The sequence below is a fragment of the Vombatus ursinus genome, unplaced genomic scaffold, assembly GCF_900497805.2.
Source record: "Vombatus ursinus unplaced genomic scaffold, bare-nosed wombat genome assembly UNPS02014812.1, whole genome shotgun sequence".
NCBI lineage: Eukaryota > Metazoa > Chordata > Mammalia > Diprotodontia > Vombatidae > Vombatus > Vombatus ursinus.
Window position 1 is genome coordinate 79,854,492 of NW_020954590.1, and position 21,433 is coordinate 79,875,924.

At 40.1% G+C, this 21,433-nt stretch overlaps 1 protein-coding gene across 1 annotated transcript in view; it reads right to left on the reverse strand.

Moving 5' to 3' along the window:
* Positions 1–4,699: 4,699 nt before the first annotated feature.
* LOC114053998 (thymocyte selection-associated high mobility group box protein TOX-like) overlaps positions 4,700–21,433 on the reverse strand; it is a 60,724-nt gene continuing 43,990 nt past the window's right edge. The window contains 6 exon segments of the mRNA XM_027877096.1: positions 4,700–4,885; positions 5,019–5,032; positions 5,197–5,341; positions 6,564–6,632; positions 6,635–6,670; positions 7,100–7,354. Of these exon segments, the coding sequence (XP_027732897.1) occupies positions 4,700–4,885; positions 5,019–5,032; positions 5,197–5,341; positions 6,564–6,632; positions 6,635–6,670; positions 7,100–7,354 (705 nt within the window).

Genomic DNA, 21,433 nt, shown 5'->3' on the forward strand with positions numbered 1-21,433 from the left:
CCCCTTGTTCGGCTGTCAAGAGATCCAATCCCCTTCTGTTCTGCAAGACCACCTCGGCTAGAGAGTCGATCTGGTTCTGGAGATCACTAATAGTTCCTGATAAGGTTTGGATATCATCAATGAGCTGTGCAGAGAGTTTATTATAGGAGTATATGGCGACTCCCAAGCCCCTAGACCCTGTCGCAAGGGCTCCCGTAATGCCCAAGCCAACAAGCAAGGGAATAACAAATACGGCCCTTTTATGTCTTCCAGCCATAAAGTCGAGGCTGGGAACCGGAACAGGCTCGTTCCCTGGAACAATATCCATCTCAGGTAGAACGGAGGCAATGGAGCAATAACCAGTCCAATTTACGGGCAACGCTGGGAACGCCATATTCCCTCCGCAGAGAAAAACATGGCCTAGAGGGGGACACAGGAAACTGCTAGTACGAAGGACAGAGGAACAATTCACATGAGGGAGAAAACCCACATCAATGGAGACAGAGGCATTGGGAGTGGTACCCTCAAAGCAGGGGGCTACAAAGAGTGACTGATTCAAAGGGATCGGTTGAATCCTAAAAGGGGGGCCTAGGGAACAATTTACCTGAAGGGAAGGATTTTCGGCAGAAGCAAGGTTACCAAGGCGGGGTAACGCCATAGGAATGGGAGTACCGAGGGGCAAGCAAAGCCAGCAGTCCGCAGCCAACATAGGATTGGTCTTATTTAGCATAAGGTGAGTGGATTCCAAAATAACAGACGTCTGACTATCGAGACTCAATCTGTGAGGCCGGGGACACGCAAGAGGATGATAATGGAGGGAGGGGAATTGGGCCCGAATGAGTTCCTCAATGTGCTGCTGGACCTCATGTTCTCTGGCTCTGTCAGAAGGGCCCCCTCCGTCTGATACATGTAGGGGTGCACGTTCGGGCCAACAGACATCGTGGCCAACATCGGCAGACGAACAAGACGCCTGGGCATATTTGTTAGTATGTCCCTGGAGAGTGGCGGAGGTTTCCCCACCAAAGGTTCCTGCATAGGCTTGCTGTAGAACTGCCGTCAAATAAACCTTATTATTAGAAGAACACTGCTGGACGCTGTTATAGCAAAGGGAATGAATAGCTTGATAGTAGCGACAGGGGGAGGGGCAGGGACCAGGGGACCCAGGCAGAGAGGGAATGACTCGGGGTTTGGCAACACACTCCCACCGTTGCTTAAATCCCCCACCGGTGGATGGTCGATAGGTGAGATAGGCGGTGTATTCATTGCAGTCGTTGGAGTAAGAGAACTGCTGCGGTGTTACCCGTGTATACCCTCCACAGCAGTCACAGGGTGGCCCAAAAAGGGAGGCGAGGAGATCGTTGCCGGCCGGGGCGTCAAAACCAGCAAGGCAGACCCTCAGGACTGCCAGGAGGTACCAGCGTAGGGGTGATCGTTTTCCAAGCATTTCCTGTAGATAAAGAAAAGAAATATTTCTCAGAGAGGTTTGTCCTCCCTGGAAGGAAGGTTAACTGGAGGCGGAGAAGCCATTTCACAGGAATCAACTTGCTTTACAAGCCTCTCAGGAAGCCAGCTAGCAGATTGTTTTTCTTTAATATATATACAGACCGAACCCCGACCCCAAATAAGAACAGGGTCGGGACCCTGCCACTGGTTAGTAAGGGGATCTTTCCACAGTACTTTGGCATAATTGTGCTGGGATTCGGGGTGCCAAAACCTATCAGCCGCTGATTTGCCAGTATCGTCCAATTGAAGAAAATTTAATATGAAAAGAGCATGGCTGACCAGGTTCCGAGGGGATCCTTTGACCGGGTAGAATGCCCCTCTTCGAAGTTTGGTAATAGTGTTTTTTAAGGTTTGATGGGCCCATTCCACAATACCTTGCCCTTGAGGATTATAAGGAATGCCCGTGACATGAGAGATACCAAGGGTGGCACAGAAGGAGCGAAAAGCTGTGCCAGCATAACCAGGGCCATTATCAGTTTTAATAGACTCGGGCTTGCCCATAACAGTGAGGCAAGAGAGGACATGAGCTATCACGTGGCGGCAGGCCTTACCGCTCTGCAATGTGGCAGAGAGAAAGCTGCTGTGAGTATCGATGGAGACATGCATATATTTTAAATGACCAAAATCAGAAACATGAGTCACATCCATTTGCCATAGGGCGTTAGGAAAAAGACCTCGTGGGTTAATCCCCTTACTGGGTGGAGGGGGCAGAAAAGGAACACAGCGCACACAAAGCCTCACAATTTGTCGAGCCTGTTCACGAGTTAAACCATACAGGCGTCTCAGGGAGCTCGCTGGTAGGTGTAAAAAATCATGGGCTTGTTCAGGAGGGGTGAGGCCTGGCAGTAGGGAGCACTGTAAAGCACGATCTGCTACATCATTGCCCTCAAAAATGCCTCCTGAGGTAGACTGATGAGAATAAACATGGAGAATGTAAAGGGGGTTTTTTCGCTGCAACAAAATTTGCTGTAATTCCCTCAGGAGAGAGGATATGGTGGACTTATGAGGTTGGAGGACAGCGTCCTCTATGCATTTAAGAACCTTTACTGCATATAGACTATCAGAGATTATGTTTATAGGCTCAGGATATTTACGGCAAGCCTGGAGGATGGCAAAGAGCTCATTTTTCTGGGTAGAGTCATAGGGGGTTTCTAATACTGTTATTTCCTTGGAGGCCTCATGATAAATAGAGGCCTTATAGTTTTTTATAGCATCAGTGAAAACATTTGGGCCTTGAACAGGTTCTCCCATAACCTTTCGTTGGGGTGGTGCTAAGGTTATTTGCTCTAGCATAGGGAGAAGCAGACAGGAGGAATGAGGACTTATCTCAGCCCATTGGGAGCAATGTGCCCAAGACCAATAGGTTTGCATAATGGCTTCTCGCTGTCCAGGTTCAAAATTCGAGTAAAGTAAAGGTCGTTGTCCAGACAAGTGGACAGCCCTTTGTACTGCAGCTAAGGCTAGTTCCCCTAACATCTCATAATAATTTGGCAGTACCTTGTGAGCCTTCTTTGCATATACAAATTCTAATAATTTGGGACCTTGGTGTATGACACAAAAAGGACTCTGTTGATTGACCAAGGAGACCTCTATTCTACCTTTGGGGTCCCATCTGGCGGTCTGGGCCTGGGCAGCAAGTGAGAATATTTGGGACACTGCTGCCTTAGCAGCAGGAGTCCATGCCCGAGGGGAGTTTAAATCTGAATTTCCTTTTAAGATATCATATAAAGGCTGCATTACAGCAGGAGGAATGGGTGTGCGGGCCCTGAGCCATTGGATCTGTCCCACTAACTTTTGGAAGTGATTCAAGGTGGTTATCTTATCAAGCCCTAATTCAGGAATTTGATTGCTAATAGAAACAGCCTCCATACAAGGCCTAGGTATATAAGTGGGTAATTTTGTTGGACTTTGTCAGGGGCCACCACCAAACCATAATGAGCAAGTGCAGAGATGGTTTCTTTTACTAATCTTGCTAATGTTTCATCACTGCTGGTGGCTAATAAAATATCGTCCATATAGTGAAGTATTGTGGCTTTAGGCCATTTGTCCCTGATAGGGTCCAGCACTCTCCCCACATAAGCCTGACATAAGGTGGGACTGCAGCACATTCCTTGGGGCAGGACCTTCCACTGATATCTTAAATCTGGTCCTGCATTATTGGTAGTGGGTATGGTAAAGGCAAATCTCTTTCTATCTTCTGGGGATAATGGGATAGAGAAAAAACAATCTTGGATGTCTATGACTGTCACAGGCCATCCAGATGGCACTAAATTAGGGGAGGGAAGGCCAGGCTGTAGGGTTCCCATGGGCTCTAGGGTGGTGTTAACCGCCCTGAGATCTATTAACATTCGAAATTTCCCTGATTTCTTTTTTATTACAAACACTGGGCTGTTCCAGGGGCTGGACGTGGGCTCAATGTGCCCCACCTGTAACTGGTGCTGCACTATATCACGTAAAGCCTGGGCTTTCTCTGCAGGGAGGGGCCATTGGGGTACCCAGACTGGGTTATTAGATCTCCATGTTAGAGGAGTGGGTCTGATACAAGAAAATTTTTGCTGTTGCCCAACGGCCCCAATTAAAAATCCTGCGGGGGTGGTATATAAACAGATGCACCACAAGCCTTCAAAATATCCCTTCCCCATAAATTGTATCTCAAACCAGCAACCACCGGGGTCGATTTGGAAAATTCTCTTGCTGTAAAGGGGAAGTCCGAACCACCGGGTAAAAGTCGGAGATTTTCCTGATGCAGCCCCGAGGGCGCATTCCGAGGGGGTGGAGCTTCCATCTGGTAAGCTTGTTGAGGGGCCCTCCTTGCCCCGCCTCCTGACTGGCTTGCAGCATTCTTTAGCATAATGGCCAGATTTGTTACAATTGTAACAAATTGCCTTAGAGCAGGCTCCACCAGATATCTGGCGGCATTGTGCCTTAAACTGACTGGCTTTTCCGTATAGATAGTACAATTTAGTCTCTTTTGTTTTCTGCACTTCTGATAGTCCTCTCCAAGCGGCTGCCTGTAGGCGGGCAATGAAATCCGGGAAGGGTTTTATCAGGACCTTTTTAATCTTGGTCAGGGAGGGCCTTTGTTTCCCCAAAGCCTGAATCTTACAAAAAGCCTGTAGGGCACATTGGGAAACAGCTGCAAACGCTGTATTTAGTGCCTCTTTTAACTCCTTAAACTTCTTCCATTTTAAAGGGGCCCAGGTCCTCCCTCCTTCGATTAAGTGTGGGGGAGGGGGGCCAAAACAGGGGATTCGGATTTGGGTTTGGAGGTTACTGTAGGGACAGTGAGAGCAACAGCAGGGCCAGGAATGCAATCAGCGAGTTCCAAATCAAGGAGCCGTAGTTCCTTAAGCAGCTGTGCTTTCTCTTTCTTAAACATCAACGTCTGTTGGAGGAACTGAATCTGAGAGGGGAGCGAGGTCAAGGGAGTATCAACAGGCGGAAAAGGGGGAAGAGTATGATAAGAAGGGGGAGCAGAAGGGGGCAGAGAAGCATGAAGATGAGGGGTTGGGAGTGGAGAAGCAGGAGCAGCGGGCGCGGAAGCAGAGTGCTGTATAGTAGGAAAACATGCAGGAGCGGTACTGAAATTATAGGGGTCATTATAAGAAGCAGCCTCCTGCTCAAGGTCAGCTGCATCAGTAGGATCTAAGGTATCATTTGACCTCTAGACCAAAGCCTTTTGTAAAACAGGATAAATGCGCTCAACTCTCCTACTTTGGGAGGAGAAATCATCTAAGGGCATGTTGATGGACACAGAATCACAATCCTTCCTAGACTCATCCTCTGTTGCGGGTGGGGCTGGTAATGGACAAGGAGGCTCCGGGGGGCCTCCGTCTTTTTCACTGACAATCTTACAAACCTCCGTCTCAAAAGGACGTATTTTCAAAATATCATAAATACAATTCCAGTAATTGAACGCAGTAACAGGGACCTTCTTGGGCCCGAAAGTTCTAAAATAATCATTAAGACAATGTCCCACCCGTTTCCATCTTTTCTCATCTATAGTTCCTTCCTGGGGGAACCAAGGACAAACGTCCTTTAAAAAAACAAAAAATTGTATAAGATCCTTTTTCTTAACCTTTACTCCCCGTGTCTTTAATGAGGCCTTAAGCCCTTCTACAAATTTTTCATGACTACTAGCATCCTGCCCCATTTTGAGTGTCTCCTTACCTCAGGTCTCTATTCCGCAGATCAGGCAAATCCGCGGCGACCAATTCTCATGTATCGTGACTGCAGTCGTTTTTTCCACAGGAGCACACACCAAAAACCTTTACTCCTTTTAAGGGGGTCTCGGGCCCCACGTTGGGCGCCAAATGTCCCGTCCCGCGGGACATCAACGGAGGTCCGGACCTGTAAAAGAAGGAGGGGAGCAGGGGACACAGGAAATGGAGACAAGACAGGCTTTCTGATCAAGTCTCGTTTATTGAAAGCAAGCTCAGGGTAGTTATACACACAGTAAGAGGGAGTGGGGGAGTTCCACCAATGGTATAGGGGCGGGGTATTCCAGGAAGAGATACAGCTTTGTCCGTAATTTGTTCTTATCACAAGGACAGCTGCAACGCTAGTAATTTTCCAGAGGTCATACTGGGCCTGTGGTCCCTTACAATCTTGGGGTTCAGCAACCCAAAACCCCTATACCTCTTCATCTCCACCCTCTCAGTTCTTTACACTTCTTCATCCCTACCTGGTAACTTGGAAAACCCTAACCTTTCCTCCAATTAGAAAACAGATTACCTAATCTTGCATTCTGGTTTATAACCTGTTGTTTGCTTTTAATGTGTAAAAATCTGTCTCCTCCTGTATTCAGGGTCCAATACCAAGCTGAAGAGGCCTGTTCCCAATTTGTTAATCAGTGGCCACATATGGCTTGATAAACTGATACGCTCAGAAACTCGAACTCGAACCTTTGCTTCCTCAGTTGTTTCACAATGCATCTGATACACTGAAATGCTGTAAAAGTACAATAATTCTATTCTTCAGAACAGAGAAAGAGATAAAAGTCCCTTTTGATTTATTATAATAAACAATCTTGTTCTGTGCTTAACAAAAGAGGCTTGAGTCAAGAGTTAGCAAATACTTACTTGTTGCATTGTGGGTAAATGTAAGGCAGACTGGACCTGCATTGGTAGTTGGTTTCCAACTGGCTGCTCATTGTGATTGGCTGGTGCTTCTGGTGAAGAGGTGGGCTCTTGTCAAGATAAAAATCTGCGATAAAGAGAAACTGAGGCACAGAGATTCAAATATTATCAATTTATTAGCAAAGCTAGTTATTGCCAATAAAAGGGATCTGAAGGTCCTTAGTAGCCAAGGATCCAACTGACAGAGCAGCTCTTTTATAGTTGAGGGGAGTACACAAAAATCCAAACAATATATAGGAGACAAAAATAATGTGGGACTTCAGAGAGGGAGAATGAGTTTTGACTGGCCAGTGTCAAGAGACAGGCATTGTGCTATGATTGGTTGGTGATGCTTAAATTAGACGGAATAGGGAACTAAAGTTACAGGCTTAAGGGAGCTCAAACTCACATAATGAGGGGGCCACACAATACATAGTAGATTGATCATTAAAATGTAATAAATTGACAAAGTAAAGTGGCATATCAATTTTCATTTCCACAATCTGAGGAGGAGACACTGTCCCGTTAGCTATAGAGACAGTCACTGGCCTTTGGTTATCAGGTTTTGGTGCTATGTTCCTGGGAAGAATAGGGTGCATGGCAGTTACTTGAGTCTTCATTCTTGGCTGTTGGTGAGAGTGGGAACTCGGGAAGAGGGCTGAATGAGCGTGGGTGGACCCATGGAACACTGACTTTTTACACTTAATCCGCTGAAGAGGCTGGGATGTTTTAACATTAACAGGATCACTGTAATTCTGTGGAGAAAAGAGATAAAAATAGTATTTAAGATTGACAAGCACATAGGTTGATGTCTATATTCAAGAGTACTTGTTCTTATATTCAGAAACATCCATACTATTTAGCATCCTTGTACACTGTAGATACTTAATGCTTATTGGACTGGACTACATTTTTGACTCCCTGACCTAAATAAGAGAATTTCTTTATGTGACCTTACCAACAAGTCATTACCCAAATAATAGTCTCTGAACACTTGATCTTCTTTTATTTTATACAGTACTTTACAATTTATGTGTTATCCTTACATTAACATTGTGAGTTAGGTACCACAAATATCTTCATCTTCCAGATGAAGAGCCTGAGGCTTAGAAGGGTGAAGGGATTTGTCTGAGGTTATGCAACTGGTCCAGCCAAAGAGCCAGCCCTTAAAACTCCTGTCTCCTCACCCAGGCCCACCGTTCTTTCACTTTTACATCTTGCCTTTCTTATTCCAGCTGTCCTAATACCTCTAAAATTATCTGTTTAGATTTTTTCCCCCCTCTCTAATTTCTAATATCTAAGTTGCTGACTTTTCAGATTCCTTGAAAACAAGAAAGTACCACTATTGTTCCACTATGAATCAGAGCTGTAGTATACTTTATGAAGGTTCATATTTGGGCTTTTCCTCAGGATGTTTTTGGTATATATTTTTCTTCCCAGTGGGATAAAGAAAATTGACCGCAATATCTGTAATGACAGAATTGCTGCTGGAAACTCCTGGAAATGGGTTTTGAGGAATAGACTATTGAAATAAATTACTTAAGTTGCACAGAACCATATTAACATTTTTAAAGTAACTCACTGCAGTAACTCACATTTTGATTTCTTTAAGGAGTTAGTGATGAATTGTTCTCCATAATGATTTGGATAAAAATAACCTTTCCTGATTTTGAAACTCCATCATAAATTACTGTAATTTTGCCTTAAAAATTTTCCACACAGTCATATACTAATACCCTAATGATCTTTAAATTGACTTATAAACTAAATGAATTCCACTGAAAGCCAGAAAACTGTTCAGAATCGACTCCTAAGTGTTTTTTCTTTAGTGCGGTGGACAAAGGCCTGGCCCTGAAAACAGGAAGACCTGGATTCAAGTCCTCCTCGTAGCTATATGACTCTAGGCAAGTCACTTAACCTTGAAGTACCCCCTTACTTACTCTGTAAGACAATAACTTATAGATGAGTTCCTCATATGAATTGTGGGGGGAGTTTGTATTTCATAATTTCCCCACCATAATGTAATGACAGTTGTAAACTAGGGAAGAAAAACAAACAAGAATTCCCATAATCATGAACCTACCTACTAATTATGCAGAGGGAGGAGAGGTTGACAAAATAACTGGTGAAAGGTGAAACTAGCTGGAAAAAATGCTAAAATGGCCCCCTGGAGAAATAAGCCATTTTGTCAAAACAAGGCCTTGAAGATGCATATGGGCCCTCATGCTGTGACTTCCAAGTCACATTTATTCAGCTTACAACCCAAAATACGTTTCTTGTTACTTTTCAGCACTGCTGGCTGAGCTGAGCCTGGAAGGGTCTATTTGTATTCTTCCTGAAATATGCACTATCACCAACAACCAACCAATACTCACATTATAAAAATTATTATGCATGATGACATAGCACTACAAAAAAGTGATAACTTCATTTTTGTAAGTCAGGCTGCCCTAGTAGCAATTTTTAAAATACCTGTTTAGGCCAATAAAGTGGGAAAATTAAATGAAAACGATATGAAGAATGAAGCTGTCTATGCATGCTGACTCTTGAAGAAAACTGCAAATTCTATGCTAAAGCAGAGATAGCTGATGAAAAAGTAGATAGAGTGCTGAGCCTGGAATCAGGAAGACCTGAGTTCAAATTTTCCTCAAACACTTACTAGCTATATGACCCTGGAAAAACCACTTACCCTTTGTTGACCTCAGTTTCCAAAACTATAAAAATGGGAACAATAATAAGACCTACCTTTCAGGGTTGTTGTGAGGATCAAATGACATAATATTTGTAAAATATTTAGTTAGCACAGTTCCAGGGACACAGAAGGTGCTATATAAATGCTTTTTCCCTTCCCTTCTCTGCTTTCTCTCGAGATTTAAAAGACCGTATCTGAGAACTATTAAAAAAAATCAGACATTTTTTGCGAAGTAACACCACAAAATTCCATCTCTTAGATGAATGTTCTAATTGTGACATGTTTCTATGTGTCCTATCAATGCTAAAACAGCCTCCTTAAATAAGGACAAATAATTTAAAAAAAAAACAGCTGAATTATGAAAATGAAAGCTATAATTATTTTTTTAATCACACAAAGACTTTGGGATCAAAGAGTCATTTTATGAAACATAATTTCTAATAAGGTCTTTTTCCAAATGCTTTTAAATTTTTTCCCTACCTATTGTTAAGAGGAAAATTTAGTAGGAAAGTTAAAACTACAGTCACTTTTTACGTGTATATAATTAGTTACTTCTTTTTTATATATATTTGTGACTCACAAATTTATTTATATTTGTGCTCTTTAAAATTTTTTTAATTTTATTTTTCCCCAATTACATATAAAAACAATTTTTACATTCATTTTTAAAATTCTGAGTTCCAAATTCTCTCCATCCCCTGAGAGGATAAGCAACTTGATGTAAGTTATACATGTATAGTCATGCAAAACATTTTTCCATATTAGTCATGTTGTAAAAGAAAATATGGACAAAAAAAACTCAAGAAAAATGATGATCTGTATTCAGATACTATCAGCTCTTTCTCTGGGGATGGATAGCATTTCTCATCATAAGTCTTTCACAGTTGTCTTGGATCATTGTATTGCTGAGAAAAGCTAAGTCATTCACAGCTGATCCTCTTACAGTATTGCTGTTACTGTGTACAATGTTCTGGTTCTACTCATTTCATTTTGCATCAGTTCACATAAGTCTTTCCAAGTTTTTCTAAAAGCATCCTGTTCATTTCTTTCTTTCTTTCTTTTTTTTTTTTCCCACATTAGTCATGTTGTAAGGAAGAATCAGAACCAATAGGAGGAACCACAAGAAAAGATGAAACAAAACAAAGCAGAAGAGAAAAAAAGCAAATAGTATGCTTTGATCTGCATTCTAACTCCACAGTTCTTTCTCTGGATGTGGATAGTATTTTCCATGATGAGACTTTTAGAGATGTATTAGATCATTGCATTGCTGAGAAGAGCCAAGTCTATCAAAGTTAGTCATCAAATAACTTGGCTGTTACTGTGTACAATGTCTCAATTCACTCAGCATCAGTCCATACAAGTCTTTCCAGGTTTTTCTGAAGTCTGCCTGCTCATCATTTCTTATAGCACAATAGTATTCCATTACAATCATATACCACAACTTGTTCAGCCATTCCCCAATTGATAGGCATCCCCTCAATTTCCAATTCTTTGCCACCACAGAAAGAGCTGCTATAAATATAGTTGTACATGTGGATCCTTTTCCTATTTTTGTGATCTCTTTGGGATATAGCCCTAGGAGTGCTATTGCTGGATACATTTTTATAGGCCTTTGGGCATAGTTCCAAATTGCTCTCCAAAATGGCTGGATCATTTCATAACTCCACCAACAATGCATTAGTGTTCCAATTTTCCCCTATCTTCTCCAACATTTATCATTTTCCTGTTTTGTCATGTTGGCCAATCTGATAGGTGTGATGTGGTACCTCAGAGTTGTTTTGATTTGCATTTCTCTAATCAATAGTGATTTAGAACATTTTTTTCATATGACTGTAGATGGCTTTAATTTCTTCATCTGAAAACTGCCTGTTCGTATCCTTTGACCATTTATCAATTAGGGAATGACTAGTATTCTTATAAATTTGACTTAGTTCTCTATATATTTTAGAAATGAGGCCCTTATCAGAGAGACTGGTTGTAAAAATTCTTTCCCAATTTTCTACTTTACTTCTAATCTTGGTGGCATTGACTTTGTTTGTGCAAAAACTTTTCAATTTGATATAATCAAAATTATCCATTTTGCATTTCATGTTCTCTATCTCCTGTTTGGTCATGAATTCTTCTGTTCTCCATAAATCTGACAGGTAAACTATTCCTTGCTCTCCCAGTTTACTTACAGTATCAGCCTTTATATCTAAATCATGAACCCATTTTGACTTTATTTTGGTATATGGTATAAGATTTTGGTCTATGCCTAGTTTCTGCCATATTCTTTTATAGTTTTCCCAGCAGTTTTTTTTCAAAGAGTGAGTTCTTATCCCAGAAGCTGGGATCTTTGGGTTTATCAAATAGTAGATTACTATAGATATTGACTACTGTGTTTTGCATAGCTAACCTATTCCATTGATCCACCACTCTTATTTCTTAGCCAGTACCAAGCAGTTTTGATGATTGGTGCTTTATAATATAATTTAAGATCTGGAATGGCTAGGCCACCTTCCCTAGCATTTCTTTTCATTAGTTCCCTTGATATTCTGGACCTTATGTTCTTCCAGATGAATCTTGTTATTATTTTTTCTAACTCTATAAAATAATTTTTTGGTAGTTTGATTGGTATGGCACTGAATAAGTGAATTAGCTTAGGTAGAATTGTCATTTTTATTATATTAGCTCAGCCTACCCACAAGCAACTGACGTTTTTCCAATTATCTAGATCTGACTTTATTTGTGTGAAAAGTGTTTTGTAATTGTGTTCATATAGTTCCTGGGTTTGTTTTGGTAGGTAGACTCCTAAATATTTTATAATGTCTACAGTAACTTTAAATGGAATTTCTCTTCCTATCTCTTACTGTTGGGTTTTGTTGGTACTATATAGAAATGCTGATGATTTATTTATGTGGTTTTATTTTATAGCCTGCAACTTTGCTAAAATTGTTTATTATTTCAAGTAGTTTTTTACTTGATTCTCTAGGTTTCTCTAAGTATATCATCATATCATCTGCAAAGAGTTATAGCTTTGTTTATTCTTTGCCTATTCTAATACCTTCAATTTTATTTTCTTCTCTTATTGCTAAAGCTAATGTTTATAGTATTATATTGGACAACAGTGGTGGCTGTATTTTGTCAAAAGCTTTGAGATGATCATGTGGTTTCTGTTAGTTTTGCTGTTGTTATGATCATTTATGCTGACAGTTTTCCTAATATTGTTTAGCTCTTTTTAGATAAGTGCTGCCAGGTGTTTATCTGCCTGGGGCCCCTTGTAGTGCTGCCTCCCTTATTTCTGTTGAGGCACTGGGAGACTTCTTTGCTGTAGAATGCTGAGGCACCTGGTGGTTTTCTGAGCTGGTTTCCACCAGTTACCCCACCCTCACTGAGGCACTTGGAGGTACAGCTGTTGGCATTTGCCTGCTCGACCACCTGGGCTTCGGGATCTCCTCCTGGTTGGCAATTGGAGGAGGTAGGGTTCTGATAGCTTACCTGGTGTTGGGCTGGAATCAACAAGGCTGGAACTTTTTGGCACCTCTAGGTTGCTTTCTTCAGCTCCTTTCAGACGAATGCTGCCAGGTGCTTATCCGCTGAGGGCCTTTGTAGTGCTGCTTCCCTTATTTTTGCTGAGGCATTGGGAGACCCGTTTGCTGTAGAATGCTGAGGCACTGGAATCTCCTCCTGGTGTGCTAAAGTGGGTCTTTCCACTAACTGACTGGGCGACTCCCGTTTCGTACTGCTCCCCTTCCCCCAGGGTAAAAGGGGCCTTTCCCGTTAATCCCTGTAGCTACCTGGGCTACTGCACTGCTACACCCTGTCTTTCTTCTGGTTCAGCTGTTCCAGTTTTTTTTCTGGGGTGATATTTTTTGGGTTTTCAGAGGTTGATAGGGGAGGGTGAGAGTGACTACCTTTTTACTCCACCATCTTGGCTCCCGGAAGCGGAAGTCTAGTTTTCCTAATATTGAACCAGCCCTGGTTCAATATAAATCCTACCTGGTCATAATGTATTATTTTTGTTATAAGTTGCTGTAATCTATTTGTTAATATTTTTATTTTAGGCAATTGAGGTTAAGTGACTTGCCTGGGGTCACACAGTTAGTAAGTGTCCAGTGTTTGATCTGAGGCCAGACTTGAACTCAGGTACTCCTCACTTCAGGGCTGGTGCTCTATCTACTGTACCACCTAGCTGCCCCTTATTTGCTAATGTTTATTTAAAATTTTTGCATTTATATTCATTAGGGAAATTGGTCTATAATTTTCTTTCTGTTTTGGCTCTTTCCGGGTTAGGTATCAGTACCATATTTGTATCATAAAAAGAATATGGTAAAACTCCTTTGCCTATTTTCCCGGATAGTATATATAGTATTGGAATTAATTGTTCTTTAAATGTTTCATAGAATTCACTTGTAAATCCATCTTGCCCTGGAGGTTTTTTCCTAGGGAGTTCATTGATGGCTTGTTCAATTTCTTTTTCTGAGATGGGGTTATTTAAGCATTTTACTTCCTCTTCTGTTAATCTGGACAATTTATATTTTTATAAATATTCATCCATTTTACTAAGATTGTCAAATTTACTGGCATACAGTTGGGCAAAATAGTTCTTAAATATTGTTTTAATTTCCTCTTCATTGGTGGTGGATTCACCCTTTTCATTTTTGATACTGGTAATTTGGTTTTCTTCTTTCTTTTTTTAATTAAATTAACCAAAGGTTTATCTATTTTATTGTTTTTTTTTTCATAAAACCAGCTCTTAGTTTTATTTATTAGTTCAATAGTTTTCTTAATTTCAATTTTATTAATCTCTTCTTTGGTTTTCAGTTTTTCTAATTTGGTATTTAATTGAGGATTTTTAGTTTTTTCTTTTTCTATTTTTTTTTTAGTTACATGCCCAATCCATTGATCTCCTCTTTCTCTATTTTATTCATGTAAGCATTGAGAGATATAAAAATTCCCCTAAGAACTGCTTTCACTGAATTCCATAAGTTTTGGTATGTTGTCTCATTATCTTCATTCTCTTGAATGAAGTTACTGATTGTTTCTATGATTTGTTGTTTGACCCATTCGTTCTTTAGGATTAGATTATTTAGTTTCCAATTAATTCTTAGTCTGTCTTTCCATGGTCCTTTATTACATATAATTTTTATTGCATCATGATCTGAAAAGGATGCCCTTAATATTTCTGCCTTTCTGCACTGGATTGTGAGGTTTTTATGCCCTAGTACATGGTCAATTTTTGTGTATGTGCCATGTACCAATGAGGAAAAAGCATATTCTTTTCTATCTCCATTCAATTTTCTCCAGAGTTCTACTACATCTAACTTTTCTAAAATTCTATTCATGTCCTTAACTTCTTTCTTGTTTATTTTGTGGTTAGATTTATTTAGTTCAAAGAGGGGGAGGTTGAGATCCTCCACTAGTATAGTTTTGCTGTCAATTTCTTCCTGTAACTCCCTGAACTTTTCCTCTAAGAATCTGGATGCTAAACCACTTGCTTCATATACATTTAGTAATGATATTACTTCATTGTCTCTGGTGCCTTTTAGCAGGACGTAGTTTCCTTCTTTATCTCTTTTAATAAGATTTTTGCTTTTGCTTTGTCTGAGATCAGGATTGTTACCACTGCTTGTTTTACTTCAGGTGAAACATAATATATTCTACTCAAGCCTTTTACCTTTACCCTGTGTGTGTCATTCTTTTTCAAATGTGTTTCCTGTAAACAACATATTGTAGGATTATGTTTTTTAATCCATTCTGCTATCTGCTTCCACTTTATGGGAGAGTTCATTCCAATCACATTCACAATTATGATTACTGTCTTTCTCTCCATCCTATTACTTCCCATTTATGCTTTTATTTTTCCTTTCTCCCTTTCCCTTCTCAATAGTGTTTTGCTTTGGAACACTGCCTCCCTCAGTCAACCCGCCCTTTTATTAGTCCCCTCCCTTTTTTTCCTCTTTACCCTTACTACTTCTTCCCTCCTTTCTATCCTCCCTCTCTTTTCTTTCCCCTTTTCCCTCCTACTGCCTATAGGGTAAGTTAGATTTCTATATCTAACTGATTATGTTATTCCCTCCTTGAGCCAAATCTGATGAGTGAGGTTCAAACAATGCTCATCTCCCTCCCTTCTTTCCCTCTACTGTAATAGGTTTTTGTGCCTTTTCCTGTAATATAATTTACCCGTCTGCCTCTTCCTTATCTTTTCTCCAAGTGCAATTCAGTTTTTTCTCCCCAAATTCCCCTTAATGAACACAACAGGGCAGCTGTGCTGGTCTTCTGTTTCTTGAACATACCACTCTCTCTGTTATAAAATTCTTATTTTTCAAGGTTCTGCTTGATAACTCCTCGATGAAGACTCCTCTGAATCCTCCCACTTAAATGTAATGTTTCTCTCCTCTGACCCAACAAAGCTCTATTAACTTTTCATTCTAGTTTCACTTTATAGCTTGTATTACAGTGATTTGTTTGTATGCTTTATCTCGTTAAGGACAGGGATTGTTTAAAAAAAAAAAGAATACACACACACATATATCTATGTACATATGCGTGTATATCCACAGACATGCACACACATATCTACATACATATATAATATATATATATTCATATTTAACAAATATTGATTGAAAATGCAATATGTGCAAGGCACTGTAGATTAAAAATATATGAAAATATTTCATATAAAATACTAGTAGTATACTACTAGCAGTATACTATTTTGGTAAATACTACTGAAATGGTATTTTACATATATATGTATACATATACATATATATGTAGATATAAAATGTAAAATCTACAGTGACTTGCACATACTGAGTTTTCAATTAATATTTGCAAAATGAATCTTTTGAATTTCCGCAACCATAATATTATGGAAAAACTAGTAGTTAATGATCATTAACCCACTATTGTCTATGGATTCTGACACAACTTAATCTTACTCACAAAATATTTTCTGAGAATAGTGTATCAGAGTTAAAATTGGCATAGTTTTTGGCATGGAGTAAACCCTTAATAATTTTTTTTTCATTCATTCATTCATTCATTTATAATAAAAGAAAGTTAATCTATTTTCATTTTCATCCCTTTGTGGTAGTTTGAGGTATCATTTCCCCCATTTTATAAATAGAGGAGTTTAGGTAATAAAGTATTAAATGTCACCCAAACCTGAACAAAGCTGAACTCAAATTTATAGACTCATTTTTCAAGCCTATGATCATGACCTATCAAAGTTAATGGAAACTCTTTGTTAACACTGTAAACATTGTAATAGTATTTTTATTAACATTGTACACACTGTAAAGTATATTTTTTCCAAGAAATTTCTCTTTAAAAGTTCTTTTGTTTAGCCATCTGTACTGGCATCTATTTGTGTCAGAGATCATGCCAGTACTTAAACAAGTATAATGTCAAATACTAAACATAAAAATAAATAACATTTTTTTATTTTAAAAAGCTTGTTTTGCCCTAATGGAAACAGAGAGAAATGTGACAAAAACAAGTCAAATATACTTGCTCTTGGCATTTTCAATTCAGTGCTTGTTGAACTGAATTTCTCATTTAAATAAAATAAAATGACCAATGACTCTAGAAGAGAAAGTGAGGCCGACAATTTTGCAAAGCTCTGCCGCTTAAATCCAACTTATGTGTACAAGATATTACCAATACCATTTTACCATTTTTACCTACTTTAAAGTCCTGTGGTAATGGGTAGGTGTTGAAGACGCAAGTGCTCATATACTGGGAGCTTTAGTTCCATCTCTGAACAGAGGCAGCCCAGGCCATAATGTCATCTTCTCCCTGGACCAAAGCAGCAGTGGGATTTGGGAGCCCCTTGGATGTCTGAGCAGCTGCCTTTCTTAAGTACTGCATTGTTCACCTCCTGAGGTGAGGAAGGGGCTAGAAAAGGTGCACTGAAAATTGTCTGCTTTGTTTAACTCTGGCCTGCTTACTGTGGGAGGTGGGGATCCTTCTCTGTGTTCAAAACACAAAAAAAATGTACAAAAACTTTTGCAAAGATGATTCCGCTCACCACTGTTGTGTGGAACATATGTATGCTTATGGACAGCACAAAATCCAGCAGACCTGAAAGTTGAACAGCTCTTGTTGTGAGAAAACTCAGCAGGTATTGCATCCAAATAGCTGATCATTCCAGTATCCGCATGGTTTCTGACACAAATAATAGCCTGGAGTGAAACAAGGCTGGCAAGTGAAATCCAGCTTACAGAAGTCAGAGCTGGGTACACATTTTTCTAGAATGTCCACAGTGATGGGAAGTACCATGAAGCTATCATAGATTTCACAATCAAAACTAATCTAGTCAGCAAACTTGTATGCCTCTCAAAAGAGTCAATGACAGACTCATGACAATGTGATTGCCAATTGCAGCAAAGGACCACACTACCATCATCAGTATGTATGCTGCCACCATAATAAACCCTGATGAGGTCAAAGAAATTTTTTAAAAAATTTTTAATAATTTATTTTGATTTATCAACAATCACTTCCATAAGTTTTTGAGTTTTAAATTTTTCTCCCCCTCCCTCCCCTCCTCTCTCCCCAAGACAGTGCGCAATCTGATATAGGCTATACATATACATTCCTATTAAACATATTTTCACATTAGTGATGTTGTAAGAAGAATTAGAACCAACAGGAGGAACCGCCAGAAAGAGGAAACAAAGCAAAACAGAAGAAAAAAATAGTAAATAGTATGCTTTGATCTGCATTCAAACTCTGTAGTTCTTTCTTTGGTTGTGGATAGCATTTTTCATCATGAGGCCTTTGGAGATGTCTTAGATCCATGCATTGCTAAGAGGGGCTAAGTCTGTCAACATTAATCATTGCACAACGTGGCTGTTTCCATGCACAACATTGTCCTGGTTCTGCTCGCTTCACTCAGTATCAATCCATAAAGTCTTTTCAGGTTTTTCTGAAGTCTGCCTGCTCATCATTTCTTATAACACAATAGTATTTCATTACATTCATATACCACAACTTGTTCAGCCATTCCCCAATTGATGAGCATCCCCTCAATTTCCAATTCTCAAAGAAATTTTTTACAAAGATATAGAGACCCCATCAACAATGTGCCAAAAGAGGACAATCTTGTAATTCTTGGTGACTTTAATGCCAGGGTAGGCACAAACTAGCTGACATGGCAGGGAGTCCTTGAGAGGAATGAACTTGGAAACAGTAACAGCAACGATCACGTATGTTTGAAGACTTGTGTGTCTCATGACCTTCTCATCACCAAGTTTATTTAAATTCAATAAAACTTCATGAATGCATCCTCACTGCAAACATTGGCATTTAATATACTTTGTCATTGTAAGGAAGAAACAGACAGAATGTGAGGGTGATAAAGGTGAGGTGTGGCACAGACTGCTGAACCAATCAAAGACTTATCCTCTCCAAGCTGAACATTCTCATTCAACAAAAGTGGTGGTTCCAGAATACCATTAGATTTAATGTCAACAGATTAGAATGCTTCCCTGAGTGTGAACAGTTTCTTAATAACTTATAAGGGAAAGCTGAACCAACACAAGGTTGGCAACAGTGGAGCAGAAAAGGAATGGGCAGCTTACAGAGATCTGGCAGCATCAGAGCCAGAACACTTGCAAACATCAAGATTGGTTTGATGAAAATGATGGGGAAATTCAGAGCTACTAAACAAAAAAACAAGAACTTCATAGGGTTTACCAGCAGGACAAATTATACATCTCTAGTAAGGCAGTGTTGAACTCCATCAAAAGTAAAGTGCAAGTGGAGCTCAGAGGGATGCAGGATTGATGGCTCCATAAGAAAGCAGATGAAATTCAGTTTTATGCTGATAGTAACAATTCACAGTATATTTACAGTTCCCTGAAGGCTATTTATGGGCCAAAGACCTACAGTGCATCCAACTACTCAGCACTGATAGAGCCACACTGATCAGTGATAAGGACATGATCCTGGAGAGGTGAGCTGAACACTTCCATAGTATCCTCAACAGACCATCATCAACCAATGCTGACACCATTGACCGTACACCTCAATTTGAAGTCAATCCCTCTCTAGCTGAACTTCTAACTGAAGAAGAGGTTTTAAATGCCATTAAGTTTTTCTCATGTAGCAAGATATCTAATGCTGATTCTTTTCCAGCTGAGACTTACAAAGCAAAAGGTCAACTGTTCATACAAAACCTGACTGAGATCTTCCAGGTAATATTGCAAGAGAAGGCTATCCCTCATGAATTCAAAGATACCTCCACTGTCCATCTATAAAGGAAAAGGAAATAGGTTGTTCTGTGACAATCATAGAGGGAGTGTCTCTCTTAATCACTGGTGGCAAGATTCTTTCCAGAGTCCTCCTTAATAAGCTGATCCTTCACTTGGAAGATGGTCATCTACCCAAGAGCCAGTGTGGCTTCAGAAAGGGCCGAGGAGGAATGGTCAATATGGTGTTTGCTGCTGGACAACTCTGGGAGAAATGCCAAGAGCAAAACAGAGGTCTGGACACAAAGTTTGTTGATCTGACCATGGCATTTGATACTGTCAGTTGTGAGGGCTTGTGGAAGGTCATGGGAAAATCTGATTGCCTGAAGAAGTTCATTAGTATTATATGTCAGCATGCTTGCATGTGTACTGGATAAAGGACAATGTTCTTGGGCTTTCCCAGTCACCAGTGGAGTGAAGCAGGGCTGTGTGTTTGCTCCCATGCTTTTTAAGTATGACATTTTCAGTGATATTGTCAGACACCTTCGATAGGGATGAAAATGGCATAAAGGTAAGCAACTGCACTGCCGGTAAAATTATTTAACTTGAAAAGGCTACAAGCCAAGACTAAATTGGAGGGAGAGCTGGTGGATGACTTTTTGTGCACTTACTGCTGCAATGCAACAGAGTGTGGACCAATTCTCTGCTACTTGGGTTAATTTTGGCCTGATAATTAATATCAAGAAACAGAAGTTCTCCACCAGTTAGCACTACACCATCCATAAATGGAACAATTGGTTACAGCCAATGGAGAAATACTGAATGCTATGGATAAGTTCACCTATCTTGGCAATATACTTTCCAAGGATGTACACACAGAAGATGAAGTTGATGCACACACTGCCAGAAATAGCTCCGCATTTGGAGGTTCCCAAAGAAAATATGGGAGATAAGAGACTGCCTACCAAACTGAAGATCTACAAAGCCACTGTGTTGACGTCGTTGTCATATGCCTGTGAAACCTAAAAAAGTCTACTGAGGCCATGTTAGAAAACTAAACCACCTCAAACTGAATTATCTTGGGAAGATTATGAAGATCACATGGTAAGAGGTGCTAAGCATTCAAATTCTGCTGCTGATGGGCTAGCCACAATGTCTGAATACCAAACACACATTTCCCTAAAAGACGATTTTACAGAGAACACATAAAAGGCAGGTGTTCACAAGGAGGTCAGAAGAAGTGATACAAGGACACTCTCAAGGTCTCTCTGAAGCATTCTTGAATTGATTGTGAGATATGGGAGATATGGGAGACACTAGCATAGGACCACCTAGCATGGTGTGCCCACATCAAAGAAGGCACTGTGCTCTATGAGCCAGGCAGAATTGGGGTAGCTCAAAGAAAAGTGAGAAGTGAAAATTCACAGACATCTCCACTCCAAATGTTCACATGGACTATTTATACCCGATTTGTGGTAGAGCCTTCTAAGCTCGTTTTGGTCTGATTAACCACAGTCAGATACACTGTACCTTGACACCAACATAGTGATGTCATTTTGGTTCTCTTTAAGCACAAAACATGACAATCTACCAACCCTGACATGTACCCTTCGATCCAGTGACACTGGCCTCCTGACTGTTCCATGAATAAAACATCCCTTCTCTAAACACTGAACATTTTCTCCGGCTGTTCATTTTGCCGGGAATGCTCTCTCTCCTCCACTCTGACTAATGACCCCTCCTGGATTCCTTTAAGTCCCAACTAAAATCCCATCTTCTATAGGAAGCCTTCCCCAATACCTCTCGATTGCAGTGGCTTCCTAAATGATTTTATATATATCCTGGATGTGGCTTGCATTGTATATATTTGTTTACATGTTGTCTCCCCCCCCTTAGATTACAAGCTCCTCAATTGCAGGGACTGTCTTTGGGTTTGGTTTTTTTTTTAATTTTTTTTTTAA